The sequence below is a fragment of the Oncorhynchus masou genome, unplaced genomic scaffold (assembly GCF_036934945.1).
Source record: "Oncorhynchus masou masou isolate Uvic2021 unplaced genomic scaffold, UVic_Omas_1.1 unplaced_scaffold_1788, whole genome shotgun sequence".
Lineage (NCBI taxonomy): Eukaryota > Metazoa > Chordata > Actinopteri > Salmoniformes > Salmonidae > Oncorhynchus > Oncorhynchus masou.
Genome location: NW_027008073.1, coordinates 93,923 through 112,779, shown reverse-complemented (window position 1 = coordinate 112,779; position 18,857 = coordinate 93,923). Strand labels below are relative to the sequence as shown.

Below are 18,857 nucleotides of genomic sequence, written 5' to 3'. Positions count from 1 at the left end.
ATCGATCCTATATTTTTGTACTGAAATTTGATCTCTTTTTTTCTCTGCTGCAACTTGTGTTTTGCAGAAACACGTTTGAGTGGGTTTTTTACAGTCTGGCTCATGTTGACACAATATGGAGAATGCATAGGCTGCAAACCAGCACGACTATCACGCATCAACTATAGACGAGTTTCACTCACTACTGCAGTTTGGAGTTAGGTTGATGTTAGAGGCTACTGGAGGAAGTTATGGGGCTTACTTGAACTCTTTAAGGGAACATGAACCTTTCTACTCTCCTGCAAATTGTGACTAATAACCCCAATCAAATTCTACAAGATGGGTTTTTGAATGCAGTACTGTATTTTAATTGAAATGGCAGATATTTATGATTTCACACAAAAATGTATGTAATGCTTCCCACAAGGAAATTATTTTACTATTTTGTTTCAAATGGTCCCCCTGGCATGCATATTTTTGCATGTGTTTGAATCCCACTGCCTTGATTTTTTAAAAGTTCATTTTAGTCCTCCTTGCATGTATTGTTCCATACCTGTGCCTTGGAGAAAACAACTATAGCCCTCCTAATCTAATATGCTATACACACCAGCAGCCTACAGTGTTAACTTATTGAGAATGTATATCATTGCACTTAACATTCAAACTCTTCAGATCTTAACCGGATCAAACTGTAATGTTAATATATTACCCTAAGTCATACTGGTTTTGGTGTCTTAGACTCAAAAGGTTGTTTTCTCCTCATAGTAAAGACACTATTTCATGGTTTGGATTAAAAACACTGGGTATTTGTTTTGTAGAACTTTGTTTTTTTTGGGGAAAAGCAATACTTAGCTCTACTGCTGTCTGTGTAGAGGCCTGATTAGAATTCTATTGCAATGACAGGTGAAGTGCTTGTTGAAATCATGCTCCCTTGCTGCGCATTCCTTAAAGTACTATTACCAACGAATACATGTTTGTCTGTAGCCATAGCTGTTCTTAACCTGTTCAACTCTGACACCCTCTGGTGACATTTTATAAACGATGCATAATATTGTATACTGCCCTCATAAAGTACATTTCGGTCCTTACAGAAACATGCTTAGGGAAAGAGGAATACCAAGTCAGTTGTACAACTGAATGCATTCAACTAAAATGTGTCTTACGCATTTAACCCAACCCCTCTGAATCAGAGATGTGCGGGGCGTGGTCTGCCTTAATCGACATTCACGTCATCGGCGCCCGGGGAACAGTGGGTTAACTCCCTTGCTCAGGGGCAGAACACCAGTTAAGTACTGTTAGAAAGCTAAGAACTGTGGGATTCTGATAAGCGTCAGAAACAATGTGACTATTACAGAGCCCGAGATACGGGGGAGGTCGCAATTGTCAGTTGTTGGGAAATAAGAGATTTTAAAGTCTAGGTTCGACATAAAATATGTAACCAATTACTCGCTGTAAACATGTGCACATTTCCATAGGAACATAGCCATTTTAAAAGCGTGGGGTTTGTGCAACGTTTTTCGTTTTACAGGATATACACATGAGAAGAAAGCTGAAGTCTACCTATCCATTGATGTAAATATTCCCCTGTCTGATTCCCAGTTCCAGTTCCAGTTCTCTTGGCCACTTGAAACCAGTTGCGTCTGGATCCTGTCGTTTCCTAATGAGCCCCAGTGCGCGCTAACCAAGGTTGCCAGGTGCACGGTGTTTCCTCTGACACATTGGTGCGGCTGGCTGGATGTGCGCTGTGTTAAGAAGCAGTGCGGCTTGGTTGGGTTGTGTATCGGAGGACGCATGACTTTCAACCTTCAACTCTCCCGAGCCCGTATGGGAGTTGTAGTGATGAGACAAGATAGTAGCTATTAAAAATAATTGGATACCATGAAAAAGGGGTAAAAAAAGAAACAAGAAATATCCTGTAGTACTGCATTGTATTATTTTGTACGAAGTGTGCAAAACAAGACAATAGGGTATTGAAATGATGTATTGTGCAATTTCTTGGCTTGCAATGTCTCATGCAAATTCACTAAAGCAAGGGCTATCAATGAGTATGCTGACCTATTTAACACGCAACAGACCGAAGAAAAACGCACACTAAAGTTTTTCATAAAGGGAGCAGGCGAGGGAGAGTGAGGATCGGGGCAGGCAGAGAGTCAACCGTGCGCATAGGCTATACCAGTGGTTCCCAACTTTTTGGGTTACTGTACCACCAACTGAATTTTGCTCTGCCCGGAGTACCCCTGAAGTACCCCCTCATGTGCATTTTCCAGTAGGCCTATGGTCTCATGAGTCTTTTCAAGTAACCCCTGTGGTTAGGCCAAGAACTCTCACCAGGCTTGAATATGACTCTCACATTATTAACTTATGTAGAGTATCTCAACAGCATAGGATGTTAGGTGGGAAGGACATCTCCAATAAGAATTCCTATTGTAAACTGTCTAGGGTGATGACAGTAGAGTATTAACTTCAGATCAAATGATTATAGGTTTCCGTTATTGTATCAGGATAGGCTATCCCATGCATTCAATTAAATTGAAACAGTAAATGACTCCACCAAGGCAACATACATAAGGTTCAATATGTGTATTATTACATTTTCATAGCACAACATCAAAAAGAAATAAAGATTATAAACCCCAGTGAGTCGTGCACAACCCATGTCCAAATTATTTCAAGCTTAATATCCCGTTGGAGCTTAAAAAAACCGACGACACAAAGTCCAGAAGCACCTCACGTTGTGATTACTCACTACTTGTAGATATTCCTTCAGCGAAGTATGGCAGTTCCTTGCAGGTTTCCTCACAACATCCACAGCAAGCACCGCTATCAATGCAGACAGTACTCCTTAACCGTAACCGATATCCCATGGGAACACGAACTCGTTAACCAACTGAGCTAACCGGCCACTGGCTATAGGCCACAATTGTTGAGATGCACCGAGCCTCTGCAAGTGCTGGCCCGTAAAATAACAAGTACACCAGCAGCATAGCCTGACAAGACTGGACCCTCTTGGTTGCTCCTTGCGGCATACCCAAACGGCTAGGGAATTAGATCAAATGGTACAGTGCTTGCTTAGCATGCGAGAGGTAGTGAGATCGATTCCCGCATTCTCTAATAACACAATTGTTTGTGGATTCATGAAACGTCCAGTTCAATTCATGCTGACTTGTCTTACGACAACCTACTGTCATGTAACACTGATGTCACAATGTCAGATGAAAAAGAAAGACATTACTTGTGTTCAGAGAAGCAGCCCACACTCTAGCGAACTGGCCGCTGGCTACGGAGCACAATTGTTGAGATGCACCAAGCCTCTGCAAGTGCTCGAGCGCAAACTAACAAGTCCACCAACAGCATAGCCTGACAAGACTGGGCACTCTTGGTTGCATCGTGTGGCAATTCCAAACAGCTGGGGAATTTGATCAAATGGTCGAGTGCTTGCTTAGCATGTGAGAAGTAGTGTGTTCGGTACCTGAATTTCCCAAAAACTTTTTTTTGCTGATCAAAGAAAGCTCCAGTTCACTCTTCATGCAGCCTCCTGTCATGTAAAATGACAAGCAACTTTCATGTAACACTGATGTCACAATGTCAGATGAAAAATAAATACATTACTTACTTTCAGAGGAGCAGCGTAGCACACACCGTTGAGGCCCAAAAACAAAGCTGTGGGCAGCTTCCTTGAAGCCAAAGCAGAGCATAAAGAAAGAACAACTATTAATGCCGAAACCCTGGATCGAATCAGGGACCTTTAGATCTTCAGTCTAACGCTTTCCCAAATGAGTTATTTCTGAAAGTCACAAAACTTTATTGTCTGCCACCCTTGATGATACACACGCATGTGACTCACAATTTTGACACTCAAAATGTACCATGGCCAGTAAGGGGACCGAACCCAATGTCCTTGGGGTTATTTGCATAACGCTCTAACTGACTGAGCTAACCGGCCAGTGGCGACAGCGCACAATTGTTGAGATGCACCGAGCCTATGCAAGTGCTGGCATGAATGTCGATAAATATCTCACAGTTAGAGTGGCATGGAGGCCAAGCGTTAAGGCGTCGGTCGTGTAAACCGAAGATCATGGGTTCAAATCCCATCTGTCCCTATATAGACTTTCTTTTTTTCTTCTATTGTGTTATTGACTGTACGCTTGTTTATTCCATCTGTAACTCTGTGTTGTTGTTTGTGTTGCGTTGCTTTGCTTTATCTTGGCCAGGTCGCAGTTGAATATGAAAACTTGTTCTCAACTGGCTTACCTGGTTAATTATAGGTGAAATTTAAAAAAATAAGAATTTTTTTTTCTTTCAGAGAAAGGGCATGTAGCTCCTGGGTTCAAACCCCAGCTTCTCCACTAAAATATTTTCAATGGCCCATCTCCTACTTTCCAGGATGTTGAAATTCTCAACAGGAAACAGAGATGTGCTAAATAATTTGCTCTTGTAATCTGAAGAACATGTGTTCAATCCCTGTTCTTACATTTATGGAACAGAAGTGGCACGGTTGCCAACTTGTATTGCATCATTTTCAAAAACCGAAGTTCATGGGTTAATGACTGTCCATACTTGCTTGTATGTTCTCCACTGAGTATTTGTGTGCCAAATTCACATTACTCAACTCCTACTTTCCAGAATGTTGAAATTCTCACAGGAAACAGAGATGTTATTTGTATGCCAAATTCACATTACACAACTACTACTTTCCAGAATGTTGATAAATATATTCCAGAATTGAGTGGCATAGTGGCCAAGCGGTAAGGTGTCTTGTAAACCGAAGATCATGGGTTCAAATCCCATCTGTGCCTTACTGAAAGATAGCTGGTACCATGGGATGGTTCTTTCACTGGATGACTTTGAAGAAAAAAAACATTTTCTCAAAATGGCAACACTGCTAATTATATAGTAAGAGGATGTGCCTCTATGGTAGAGCTAATACTTGAAATGCATGCGCTCTGAAGTTAATCCCCAAATTCTCTGATGAGTATATTTAGTTGTGAAATTAGCTTTTGCACAACTCTACTTTCCAGAATGTAGACATTTTAAGAAGGAAATAGATGTGCAAAGTCATCTGTTTTTGTAAACTGAAGCACATGGGTTCAATCTTGGGTTCAAGCCTTGTTCGACGTTTATGGAAGCTAGATGATATTATGGAAATGTACTTTCATTAGAACAGTGTAAAGAAAGGGTCAATTGTATTGATATGGCCACTACGACCTGTATGCTCTAGTCGGCTGGCCCTCGCTACATATTCATCGCCAGACCCACTGGTTCCAGGTCATCTTTTTAGTCTATGCTAGGTAAAGCTGCGCCTTATCTCAAATCACTGGTCACGATAACAACACCCACCCGTAGCAAGCGCTCCAGCAGGTATATCTCACTGGTCATCCCCAAATCCAACACCTCCTTTTTCCGCCTTTCCTTCCAGTTCTCTGCTGACAATGACTGGAACGAATTGCAAAAATCGCTGAAGCTGGAGACATTTCCCTCACTAACTTTCAGTGTTGCCAACTTAGCGACTTAGTCGCTGTATTTAGCAAGTATTCAGACCCCTCTGAATACTTGCAGACATTTTTATTTTACTCACTTTTGGTCTCTTCCACAATGTTATTCCTCACAGCCAATAGCTACTTTCCTTACTGAGGTGTTGGCAACACCGCTAACTTTAAACATCGGCTATCTGAGCAGCTAACTGATCGCTGCAGCTGTACAAAGCCCATCTGTAAATAGCCCACCCAATCTACCTACCTCATCCCCATATTGTTTGAATATACTTTCTGCTCTTTGCACAGTATTTCTACTTGCACATCATCATCTGCTCATCTATCACTCCAGTGTTAATTTGCTAAATTGTAAATACTTTGCTACTATGGCCTATTTATTGCCTTACCTCCATTTGCACGCACTGTATATAGACTTTCTTTTTTTCTTCTATTGTGTTATTGACTGTACGCTTGTTTATTCCATCTGTAACTCTGTGTTGTTGTTTGTGTTGCGCTGCTTTGCTTTATCTTGGCCAGGTCGCAGTTGAATATGAAAACTTGTTCTCAACTGGCTTACCTGGTTAATTATAGGTGAAATTTAAAAAAATAAGAATTTTTTCTTTCAGAGAAAGGGGATGTAGCTCAGTGGTAGAGCGCATGCTTTGCATGTATGAGGTCCTGGGTTCAAACCCCAGCTTCTCCACTAAAATATTTTTGCAATGGCCCATCTCCTATTTCCAGGATTTGAAATTCTCAGCAGGAAACAGAGATGTGCTAAATAATTTGCTATTGTAATCTGAAGAACATGTGTTCAATCCCTGTTCGTACATTTATGTAACAGAAGTGGCATGGTTGCCAACTTGTATTGCATCAAAAACTGAAGTTCATGGGTTAATGACTGTCCATACTTGCTTGTTTTTAGAATTGCTGCTATAGTTTCATTGTAGTTTCAATGGAGTGGTGTATATAAAAAGTACATTGTATTAATATTGCATTATATCTGCAAATAAAATGGGATCGAAGCTCAGAGGGGGAGTGCATGCTATTTAAGTATGAGGTCCTTGGTTCAATCCCAAGGTTCTCCACTGAGTATTTGTGTGTCAAATTCACATTACACAACTCCTACTTTCCAGAATGTTGAAATTTTCACAGGAAACAGATATGTTATTTGTGTGCCAAATTCACATAACACAACTACTACTTTACAGAATGTTGATAAATATCTGGCAGCGTAGAGTGGCATGGTGGCCAAGTGGTAAGGCGTGGGTCTTGTATACCGAAGAGCATGGGTTCAAATCCTCAGTGGAACTGTTTTGAACTTCAACAATAAGGAGGAAAATGAACCCGACAAGAGGGAACTGTTTGTGCTGACCACATGAAGATGCTTGTAAAAGTCCCGAGGAGATGCTAAAACAAGGAGAGAGCAACCTAAATATCAAAGGTGCCAAATCTAGTCTTTGTCTGTCAACACAAAGTATGGACAGACTACTCACTGAGGAGTTTCAGACCAAGGCCATTGAATCAATCCGGGAGATCGTTAAAAGATTCAGGGGTTGTACATCATGTTGTTCTGGCACTACATCATCTAGTCCAACTCCTAGGATAGGTGAGATCAGAGACCTTATGATTGACCCTGAGGCTTCTGAGTTGGTAAGTACCTTTGTTTCAGACATGGACAATCTTACCCAGTCTATCAGGGCATCCTGCTCCCCTGCACAGGGTGAGCAGATCCTTCTTGAAAACCATCAAAGTAAGATCTGGTCTTACACTGTTGGTTGTTACTACGACATGAAAAATACACTGAAGAGGCTTCTTACCTGTCCAGAAAAAGGGGATCTCGCAAGTACATTTGTGGAGAGCACAAAGATTCTTTCACAATGGTTCCAACTTTGTGCCTGGACGTCAGTCATTCCAGTAATGGTGAGGCTGACACATCAGACTCCATTTTTTGTAAACCACTTTTAATAACCCCCTCATCTATGAATGAACAAAAAGGACAAAGTGAGACCCCAAAACCTCTCTTGGCTCTCAAAAAGTATTTGCAAGACCAAGTCCTCCTTGACACCACAAAAGCGATTGCCAGCCAGGTTCTAGTCTTGTATAAGACTGAGGTGATGGAGAAGTTCTCATCTTCTGTTGGAGAGTGTGATTCTGAAGAGTCTCTGGAGGCCATTCTATTTGTGGATGGCATCATGTCTGACTTGAATGATTTCACCAGTTCTTGTTCCGCCTCACCATCTGAGTTGTTAGACAGTGAACAATGTCTCTCCCATCTCACTTTTCCACTTGGTCTGCAGGACAGCACCACCAACAGTGAATCTACCCAGAGTCTTCCAGTTATAAATATGACAAAACTCTCCAGTGTGTCTTTCCAGACAAAGGCTAGAAAGGCAGTGAGTGAAGCTCTGAGATCTGTCAACCCCTTTACAAACAGCTTACTGGGAGACTCTGAAGCATCTAAATTACTGGACACTTTTGTAACAGATGTGGAGACTATTGTTCAGTCCATGCAGGCACATGAATCTGAAATTCTCAGAATTTCAAAAGTGAGCACCCTTTCTGCTGCTCGTATTATATATCATAGATTTCGAGAAATGCTGAGGCGTTTTCTCACTTCCTGCCAAGACTCTGTAAAGGTCATCGATGGTGTTACACCAATATATGATGAGACTCTCAAACAGGCTCCTAGTGAAAGTTTAGATTCTCAGGTGACTTGTAATAGGGATTCTCTTGAAATCCAAGCGGACCTTCAAACCTGTACCAAGGAGGTCATTAGTCAGATCCTCACTGTGTATCACTCTGAGGAATCCATGGAGGAATGCCTCTCTAGCCTAAAAGGAGATACAGAAGACCTGTCCAAGCTTTTGGATGCCGTTGTTTCTCAGATTGACGTCCTTGCCGCCTCCAAATCATATTTATCTGTTGATGACTATGCTGTCAATACACAGGACAATTTGCATGGTGAGATCAACAATGATGAGGAGGAGGCATCCTCTAGAAGTCTTAAATCCAAAGCCTTTGACAAACTATGTACTGATGAATTTCAAACTAAAGCCTCACATATGGCTGGTGGGATCCTTCAATCAGGGTTAATTGGTATTGTAAATACCAGCAATGATGGTAGAAGTGCAGACATTTGTGCAGAGTCCAGTAATGATGGTGATGATAGAGATGTCAAAATCCTTCAGAAGAGTGGAACTCCATCTTTATTCACCTCTTCTCTGCACACCAATTCTGCAGCATCCAACATCGTCAGAAGCATCACTAAAGACGTTACTAGCTTCACCCAGATGACTAAAATGTCTGATGCTTCAGTGTCTGGCCAGTTAGAGAGATCCCTGTCAGCTTCAACCCTTCCTGTCAGTGTTCACAACGGGGCCAATGTGAAAGGAAAGATCATTTGGCCAGGCACTGTTAACCTGTTCAACAATGTGTTCACCAAGGTCAAGGATTTTTTTGCCCAGCAACAACCGGTCCTCCTAGACAATGTGGTTGAGGCCCCCAAACATGCCGAATCCATATGCAGAACAGCTACTTCTACACAAATGATTTACAGTGTACATGAAGGCAGCCAGACCAGCATGGCAAATTATTCCAAAGCCTTAATTAGTCAGACTCTGATGACAATCCAGAGGAGAGTGTCTATGTCAGAGAGGATGAGCACCTCAGAGAAAGGCCTCTTGACTCGTTCCATCGTGGGCTCCATGTTGGAGGATGTTGACATGGTGAGAACTGATAGACACGAGATACACCGGCCATCCTCCTCAAAGTCCTCCCTGTCCATCACCTCTGCCATGACCAGAGGGTCTCAGAGTGATTTTACAAATTCTCTTCCAGGCACTCCAGTCCCCAATGAGTGGCCTGTTGAAATATATTGTCCTATCATTAGGAGTTCGGTCATTGATATGAGTGACTCCTCAACTCATTCACAAGGGTCAACAAATTACACAAGGCAAACCATCTCTGCCATAGTTGACACTGTTATGGAGGTCATTCCAAGAGAAGATACGGAACACATAGCCACTGCAGATGATGTCACTTCTTTTACAAGAAGACTTGCGAGACTCAGCCCCAGGGACGGTCTTCAGAACTTCTCACATGAGCTCACTGACAAAGTTTATGAGCTCATAAAAAGTCACAACACCCCCCAGGCTCTTTTTGTGCCAGCTGGCAAGAGCGTGTCTGACTCTATTCTTTTGAAGCTGAAGACAGGATTGAATGCTTCTGAAGAATCCAGGGAGTTCCCATCTGACCTTGTGTACTCCTTTGCTACGGAGTCAATAAAACGTCTGCTACAGCAGATTGTCTTCTGGCTTCCTCCACCATCACAAGGATCCGATTTCTGCCAAACTATCATCTCTGATGGTTCTCTGCAGGAAACAAGTCAGCTTATCCCGAACTCTTCTGCCACCTCCATTAGTTCCACACAGGTTTACTGTGACACAAAGAGCCTTTTCACCAATATAATGGTCAATCAGGTCATGGATACCTGTTCTGTGGCCTCCAATTCATCAGAAGAATTATCAGAGTTGATGAACATAATCAATGGGTTGTCCCCAACTGATGCTGGAACACTTGACTCTGACAGCCCGGCTCTCATGACCACTAGCCGTCAGTCTAGTGCCAAATCATTTCTAAACCCTCTCTCTCTGGCAGCAGCACACACAATGGTGGAACTGTGCATATTCAAGTTTTAGGAGAGGTGGAATCCAAGATGGACAACAAAGATCTGGAGATGTCTAGTGTCTCTGTGCATCCATCAACTTCATCAGCCATGGACTCTGATACACATGCATTATTTGACTCCACTAGCAATGACTACACCTCTTTGGTACTTTTACTGATTGTTAGATTGCTGTCAATGATCACCCCTATCACATTACTGGAATCCTCCGACATTGGTGAAACATCAAGAGTTCTCACAAAGAGGATTCTGTCTGAGTTCTGTGGCACCTCAGGCCCTGAACAAACTCAAGCCTACCCCAGAATCTGAAAATCAAAGAGATTTTCAAGGCTGTCTACATGGGGCTTCTTCAAGAATTCGGGTCAGAGAAGATGCTCCAGGTTGCAATGAAGTCAACGGATTATGCATTTGACGATGCCCTGGTCAAATCATTAACTAGGGAACTACTAGCTAAATGCAATGAGGCTAGCTCTTCACCTCCCTCCATGACCCAGTTGTCATCACACAATGCACTTGGCAGTGACGAGGTAGGTCATTCTGGGCTTCCAACAACTGGTAGAAAGGAAAAGAAGAGAGGAAGATTCAGCGCTCTGTGTGGACTCAACCCAAAGGTACATATGTCATCAAAATACAAATTATAAAGATTATTTTTATTCATTACGTACAGTATGATGGTAAACACTGATACCCTTTGTGTGCAATTTCTCCTACTGTATAAATGACTGTTTGTTACCCAGTGTACAAAGAAGGACAACAAGAAGAACCACTGCACTCCAACACCTTCCCAGAACCAGACCCCTGCCGTCAGTGAAACAGGTAAGTCAATACACTCAAATGTGTACTGAACAAAAATATAAACGCAACATGCAACAATTTCAAAGATTTTATTGAGTTTCAGTTCATATATGGAAAGCAGTCAATTGAAATATGCTCATTAGGCCCTTATCTATGGATTTCACATGACTGGGAATACAGATATGCATATGTTCATCACAGATACCTTAAAAAAAAGGTAGGGGCGTGGATCAGAAAACCAGTCAGTATCTGGTGTGATCACCATTTGCCTCATGCAGCGTGTCACTTCTCCTTCGCATAGAGTTGATCAGGCTGTTGATTGTGGCCTATGGAATGTTGTCCCACTCCTCTTCAATAGCTGTGCGAAGTTGTTGAATATTGGTGGGAACTGGAACACGCTGTTGAACACGTCAATCCAGAGCATCACAAACATGCTAAATGGGTGACATGTCTGGTGAGTATGCAGGCCTTTCGACATGGGTCCATGCATTATCATGCTGAAACATGAGGTGATGGCGGTGGATGAATGGCACGACAATGGGCCTAAGGATCTCGTGACGGTATCTCTGTGTATTCAAATTGCCATTGATAAAATGCAATTATGTTCGTTGTCCGTAGATTATGCCTGCACACACCATAACCCTACAGCCAACATGACGCCATATACTTGGTCTGTGGTTGTGAGGCCGGTTGGACATACTGCCAAATTCTCTAAAACGACATTGAAGGCGGCTTATGGTAAAGAAATAAACATTCAATTCTCTGGCCACAGCTCTGGTGGACATTCCTGCAGTCAGCATGCCAATTGCACGCTCCCTCAAAACAAGTCAACCAGCGTTTTTCCTTGCTCCTATTTTTCTCAGTCTCTGTCTCTGAGACATCTGTGGCATTGTGTGGTGTGACAAAACTGCACATTTTAGCGTGGCCTTTTATTGACCCCAGCACGAGTTGCACCTTTGTAATGATCATGCTTTTTAACCCACAAGAGTCTAAGCCCTGTCTGGGCCGAGGAGTTTGTATCGGCCTTACTGCTATTTGCCCATACAAACGCATTGAATAACAGATTCACTACATGGAACTGAAGTGTCTGTCCTAAATCTGAGAGATATAAGAAAGTTGACAAATATATATTTATATTCATATGTATATATATCATTTTAAATGTTTTTATCACCTTCTTTTTGGCACTAAACAGTCTAAGCCCTGGGGGGGGGCCTATGTAACACTTCTGCGTTAAATAGGCGGATTGAGACTGCGAGGCTACCTGCCGCCCTACATTTGTAAATAATGTAGAATATTACAATTTAAATAATAATAATGCAATAGTAATTCTTCACACCAACTAGGGTCAGTTAAAGAAAATGTTATATTTACATTTTTTTTTTCAGCAATTGTCAATGATCAAGAATCCTGCCGAACAGAGAGTGTATGCTCCACCAAGAAGAAACCAAGGAAGCGTTCGCTCATTTCCAGGATGTTTTCAGCTATAGGCAAAGCCTTGTCCAGTCCCTTTACTTCCTGCTATAAAAAGAAGAGCACCTAATCTATATTTCAAAATAAATATTTGAAATTAACATAATTGTATTAATTCTTCATGTTGAGTGTTTTTCATTATATATTATTGGATGATATAAAGGGTAGTAGTAGTAGTAGTAGTAGAAGTTGTATAGTTGACTATATTACTTTTACTTTTAAGATACATTTAAAAAAAAAATAAGAATAGTGTGTACTTCTAGGTACAGTTGAAGTCTGATGTTTACATACACCTTAACCAAATACATTTAAACTCAGCTGACATTTAATCCTAGTAAAAAAATCCCTGTCTTAGGTCAGTATGGTCCCTGCAGTAGGACTACATGCTGGCCATGAGGTTCTCCAAGTGGTACTCCAGGAGGGTGGAGAGCTCAGTAACCAGAGACTCTGGGTTAAAGTACCAGGCCAGCTGCTGGCCAAACATGTCATCTAGCAGAGCCATCAGCCCGTCCTGAAGAGAACACCACACAACACATTGAAAATGGCTCTGAGTTACTAGCTTATCAAGAGGAGAGAGACAATTAGAAATACTCCCCCTAAAATGGCATTGAAACCTGGTTAACCATGAATAAGGAAGTAAACAGGAAGTAACCTCTTGACTCTTACATTGAGCAGCAGCAGGTATCTGTCAGCCTCTGGCTCCATGTTGGCAGCAGTGGGCAGGAAGGAGTACAGGAGAGCGTGCAGACGCTCCACGAACCCACCAGGGTGCTAAGGGAAACAAAGGAGGAGAAAAGAGGAGAGAAGAGAAGAGGCATTTAAGTGAAACTGCTAATAGAGAGAGATCAAAACATGTACCAGTGAGATGCTACTTACCACCATCAGGGACTTCTGAGCTGTCATCATCCCAAACAGCACCAGCTCAAAGAGGACATCTATCATGTTCACATGATGGATCTAGGACAAGAAAACACATTAGGAGAAAATAGGAATGATTTCATATAGATCAGCTACTGTGATGTATAAAAGTGATGTATAAAAGACATGCATGTGGAAGAACTCAGTGAGACTTGAAAGAGTTAATGAACTCACCTTTGCCTCAGCCAGCTCCCTCTCAATGTCATTCCGCTTGGAGGGGTCACTCAGGTAGTCCACAAAGTCGTTATAGGTACGGATGAATTTGGCCTCGTCCTATGACAATGAAAATAGCATCTTAGTGAACAGAACACATTTCCCCTCAGGGATGCTCTAATTCCCTTGAAAGAGAATGAGTTAGTGAGTTACCATGTGGTTGGCCTGAACCAAAGCGCCCAGGAGGACCTTTCCCGCCACAAACAGATGGTTCCTGCTCAGGGTGGAACCAAGCAGGGTCTAGGAAAGAGGGAAGAGTTAGGGTGAGACATCTTCCTCTAGGAGACAGAACAAGAAATCACAGAGAGAAAAAGAAAAGTGGGTCCACTCACAGTGAAGGCCTGGCGCAGGGAGACGAGCCTCAGGGCGATGTCCTCCACTCTCTTGGTGGTAAGGTAGAGGCTGTGAAAAGGGAGGGAATGGAGCACGTCAACCATTAGAGTCAATGGGGGATAACAGCATTATGACCACTATCCTTCAGCATCTGACAAGCCCAGACGACACAGACATTTAGAGGAACTCACTTTAGCAGAGGAACCTCCCTCTCCTCAGGCAGCAGGTCCTCCTCCCAGCCCTACGACAAAACAAGCATTCAAAATCAATGACCAATGCAATGACATAAAACAATCGGTCAATGGAAGGATCTTAATGATCCTAGTCAATAGTATGTGTGTGTAACGTCTGACCTCATACCAGTTGTGGCCCTCAGGCTCTGGGCCAGTGAACTGCTGAGTGGTGGGCGTAGAGAAGGAGGCAGCCTCCGACCACGCTGAAGAGGAGAGAAGCCCGTCCAGCCCCATGTGGAGAGTGGCGTACACCACTGAGACATCAGTCTGCTGCTCAAAACACACACAACACACCTGTTTACCACACACACGTTATTAGAAAACACACCAAATCTAATGTAAAAATGCCCAGTAATGTCTAGTCTATTTACATAGGAAATCGTTTATTTACCTGGTAGCAGCTAAGCATCACGTCCACAGACGTCTCGTGGCGGAGGTGAGACGCATAGTGGGTCACCCTGCCAGCCACACGCTGACAGAGAGAATACATGTTAAGGCCAAATGGAAAAAGTGAAGAAAAAACTAATCTAATACTATTTCAGTAGTATTTACTTCTTACCTGGATCCAAGTGTTGGACTGCACTTTGGTGGCACAGTAGGGGATGCCCTCAGGACTAAGCCTGGCTGTGGCACACACCAGTTGAGTCTCCAGGCCTCTCACCCTACTCACGTGGTGCATCCTCACCACCACCTGCTGTTGAGATAAACAACAAGACAACATCAACAAAACCACTTCAGCAATGGCTGTGACACATTTCATCAAGATCAAATGACTGACAATGTAGATTAGGATTAGCTAGTTACAAAGACACATACCTGGGATCCCCCACGCATGTAGGTGATGATGGGGCTGATGAACTGGAAAGTTCTCCAAGCTTTAACCACCGGACCGGCATTGTTCTGCACATTACAATACATTCATGTTGGAAACAGTAAACATTGTAACCGTGATGTGACTGTGTGTGTGGGGGGTCCATGTTTGTGTCCGTACTCTGAGGTGTGTTTGAATATGAATGAGCAGCAGTGTTGTGATGTGTCCTATCCCGTCCTTCCAGAGGGATCTTTCTTGGCCTCATCACATGTCTCAGTGGCTGGGTGTTTGGAGGGAGGAGGACACCACCACGGGACAGACCCCACAGTCATCGCTAGAAATCGAACTTCAGACTCCCTCCAAAACCACTGAACCCCTCAACACACAAAGAGATTACGGTGCACACCCTTAGAGGAAGTCGGAACAGGATAACTCCCTCCAAACTCACAAAGACACAGAGGAGGAGGAACTATCCAACACCCAGTGAGAGAGAACAAGTCAGAAAGAGGAGGTGGAAGAGGCGTTAGATAGAGGAGGAGGTTACCCCAGAGGCCATTCCTCCTGTTCATGTGAGCAAGAAAGAGCAGAATGCTTCTGATCAGCCAAATGGCAGGTAGAGGGAGAGGTCATAGTGATTCACACCAACAGAGAAAGACAACCCACACAACCTCTTGGATGAGATGAACCACACAGAGGTAGAGGCAGAGGGCCTTCAGGGCTAGCCAGTCAGCCTGCCTGCTCTGATCCTCAAGTCAATTGTATTTAAATTCATGTTCATTGAAGATTTTTATTCAAGAATTGACAAGTCCCATTTATTTAATGATCATTTTTCACTGTCTTCAACCCTCAAGAACCAGGGTGAGTCTGGGTCACCCTTTTCCTGGGCAAACACAACTTGCATATCATCATAGACTAGGCCGAAACGTTAAACTTTTAACCTTGCCTGAATAAAACAATGCATTTTTTTTATAGTGAGCAAGAGTTGCGCTATTTCCTTTTCTATGATGATTCAAATTTTTGGTTGCACCTCAACTCAACATTGGTTGAGCGCCCTCTGTTTTTTTGTTGTCAAATAATACATTTGTTTTTAAATGTACAAGTAAATTATTAAAAGCATTAAAATTGGGATGTTTCCCACTTATTTACACAACCTACTCCACACTTGCAAAGTGAAAGTTTATAGAAAAGTTCTGAAATTAAGTAGTAAACAGAAGAAAAGCAGAATTGAGTCCAATTATAATTTAATGGTCTATGGTTCAATCCCATTTCTGAAGGTCTGATGAATAATTAATATTGTTCCTCTCTTCCTTGTGGCAGGCGCAGCAGCACACTGCCCTCCAAAGCCTGCAAAATAATCGCCGGACTGCCCCTTTCCTAGCTCTGCATGGAACATCCAGTGTCACGTCCTTGGTGACGTGTGGGGTGACATCCGAGATGACCACAGCAACATCCCCTGGAAATGGAAAAAAGAGGAACAGAATGTAAACAAATGCAAACCGTAGCTTCTTAACACTGGCCAGTTGAAAGGTTCTACTAAGATGTCATGACAAACGGCACCTGTCAGAGTGCTCTCTAAGTGTTACTCACCTGCTTGGATGTCAGCTGGCAGAGTGGCGGAGACGGCCATCGTGAGAGTCCTTTCTTCAGGTGTGACGTCCACAACCTCCAAGAGGGAAGAGATGGGCTCTGCCTCTGTATTAGGGGTGATGTCCACCACATTCAGGTGGGAAGAAGCCGGGTCTGCCTCTGTGTTAGGGGTGATGTCAACAACCTTCAGTTGGGAAGAAGCCGGATCTGCCTCTGTCTTACGGGTGATGTCCACAACCTCCAGGTGGGAAGAATCCTGATCTGCCTCTCTGTTAGGGGTGATGTCCACAACCTCCAGGTGGGAAGAAGCCGGGTCTGTGTTATGGGTGACAACAACAATCCTGATGAGCTCTACTACTACAAGGCACCAAGATGTCATCAGAGCAGGTGTCTGTCAGAGTGCTCTCTATCATTGCTACTCACCTGCTTGGATGTCAGCTGGTAGTGTGGTGGAAACGGCCACCGCGAGGACAGGGGGAACTGGTAGGGTGGCTGCAGGGGGCTGGAAGCAGCTCTGCACCTCGTCCGCCACAAAGGCACAGACAGAGCTCATATAAAAAGGGCTCTGCAGGTCATCGGTGGAGAAGGACTGACTGATTCTCCCGAGGATCGACTGCACAGAGTCAAAAGCAGCAGCCCGGGAGAAAGGGATGTGAGGGGAAGGGTCCTTTAACATGCAGGATAGCTTCTCCACTACGGCCGCCACCATGCCCACGGCCATCCCGCTTATTAGGATTGGGTGCTCTGAATGGCCTTCCTCTGGCTGAAGCCACAGGGCCAGGAGGAGCCTGGGCACCACCTCCACCACCACCTGAGATGGGCTGAGCAGGTTGCTATGGGGCTCATTGGACTGCTCGCCCAGAATGCTCCTCACAGCTCTTTCCACGATGCTGTGGACCTTAGGATCGCTGAAATCAACAAAAAGGAGAAGACAAAGCTAAACGATGTGCAATGTGCTCACAGAGAACACTGTCTTAGTCTGTTTCTGCATAGTTACAGATGTGTAGATAAATGGATCAAGTCATATGCAGGGCAGTACATGGAACTCACATGTCAGCTGGCGAGGTGGGGTGCATGGAGCGGCGGAGCTTGCAGAAAGCCTCATGCTATGTTCATCATTTTTAGGCAAGTGTTTACTTCCCAGGCCTGCAGTATGAAACAGGAAGTCCCATTAGTGTAATTTCACAACAGATCTATTCTGCTGTGCTAACTCGTTGTTGAAAGGCCAGTAAAGAGCTCACTAACTTGTAGTATGTCTCTAACTCTCATTCTCTTACCAGCCGAGCGAGGTTGTTTCCTTCCTCCAGGGTTTCCTTCCACACCCTTCAAATAAAACACAGAGTAATTCAAGTTTCCTGGCTTCTGATTTTTCTGTTGTTTATTTTACCCACACCTCCTGGAGTGCTGCTGGTGGCAGGGAATGGCAGTGAAGGTGAGTGCTGACGTGGTACTCACCTCTCCCTAAGGGATTTTTTGCCCTGAGACACCAGCCAGTTGCTCATGTGCTCCGTGGTGACATGGGGCGGGACCTGGCCTTGACTCTGGAGCAGCAGATAGTGGACCATGAGCTTCTTCTGCAAGATGAGGTAAGGTGTGAGACCGTGCCACGAAATACCATATCATGTGCTTTCAGAAGGGCCTCACGCAACATTTCACAACTGCTCATGCCTCACAATTTGCAAGTGATATTAAGAACTCTTATGATCACCTTCTCTAAACTGTCTTGAAATACAACTCTCTTTCTGTTGTTTATGTTTTTGTGGGATGAATCTTACCTGTTTATTGTAATATGTTTCCTCCCAGCAGGCCTGCAGAGTCTGAAAATAAAGGCTGCTTCTACAGAATTCCTTTGAAGATGATGAAAATAATGATGCTTTGTTATGCACATTATGCACCGGCATTTACAGTATGCTAAAATTAATTTCTCCTAAGATTACCTTTGTGGGACCATAAGTGAACTCCGGAATGCACCAGACCCTATCCATGGTAAGATGGGGAAGAAATGCAGCGCTATAGATATACGGGATGCTCTAGAGATAACAGGAATGACTTAAAGTCGCGAATGATCAATGACTGTGGAGTCGTCCAATATGCTGCACTTAGAATTGAGTTGTAGGCGATGTTTGGCGCAAAATAGAATGTTTACATTCTATTGCCATGGAGAAATGGAATGTGTAGAACCTGTATAAATGGGTAAGCTTCTATGTCTTTATTTCGTGAAACATTAAACTCTTTATTATGTCATAATGTGTTTTTGAGGACGTGGGAGCCCGTCCCGATTCATAACGCGATTATCCAGGTGCATGTTGGTTAGACCTACTAATCCAACCTTGGTTTACAAGTTAAATACATTGTTTATA

At 43.4% G+C, this 18,857-nt stretch overlaps 1 protein-coding gene and 1 non-coding gene across 2 annotated transcripts; one reads left to right on the top strand and one right to left on the bottom strand.

The window, feature by feature from the left end:
- The first annotated feature begins 6,081 nt into the window (after positions 1 to 6,081).
- Positions 6,082 to 6,153, top strand: trnaa-ugc (transfer RNA alanine (anticodon UGC)). Its single transcript has one exon. It is a non-coding gene; the product is annotated as a tRNA-Ala (tRNA).
- Positions 6,154 to 15,654: 9,501 nt separating this feature from the next.
- LOC135532255 (uncharacterized) lies at positions 15,655 to 17,600 on the bottom strand. The gene is made up of 4 exons (XM_064959851.1): positions 17,548 to 17,600; positions 16,921 to 17,405; positions 16,498 to 16,812; positions 15,655 to 16,363 (listed from the first exon to the last, which is right to left on the bottom strand). The coding sequence occupies exons 1-4, from the start codon at positions 17,571 to 17,573 to the stop codon at positions 16,167 to 16,169; spliced, it is 1,023 nt and encodes a 340-aa protein (XP_064815923.1). The 5' UTR covers positions 17,574 to 17,600; the 3' UTR covers positions 15,655 to 16,166.
- Positions 17,601 to 18,857: the final 1,257 nt, after the last annotated feature.

Excerpts from the sequence above, each read along its gene's own strand:
- LOC135532255 (XM_064959851.1), bottom strand. The coding sequence starts at position 17,573 with ATGCACCCCACCTCGCCAGCTGACAT. Across the intron at positions 17,406-17,547 it reads CCCACCTCGCCAGCTGACAT|CGATCCTAAGGTCCACAGCA; the intron begins GTGAGTTCCATG and ends TGTTGATTTCAG. Across the intron at positions 16,813-16,920 it reads ACCAGCTGACATCCAAGCAG|ACCCGGCTTCTTCCCACCTG; the intron begins GTGAGTAGCAAT and ends CCCATAACACAG.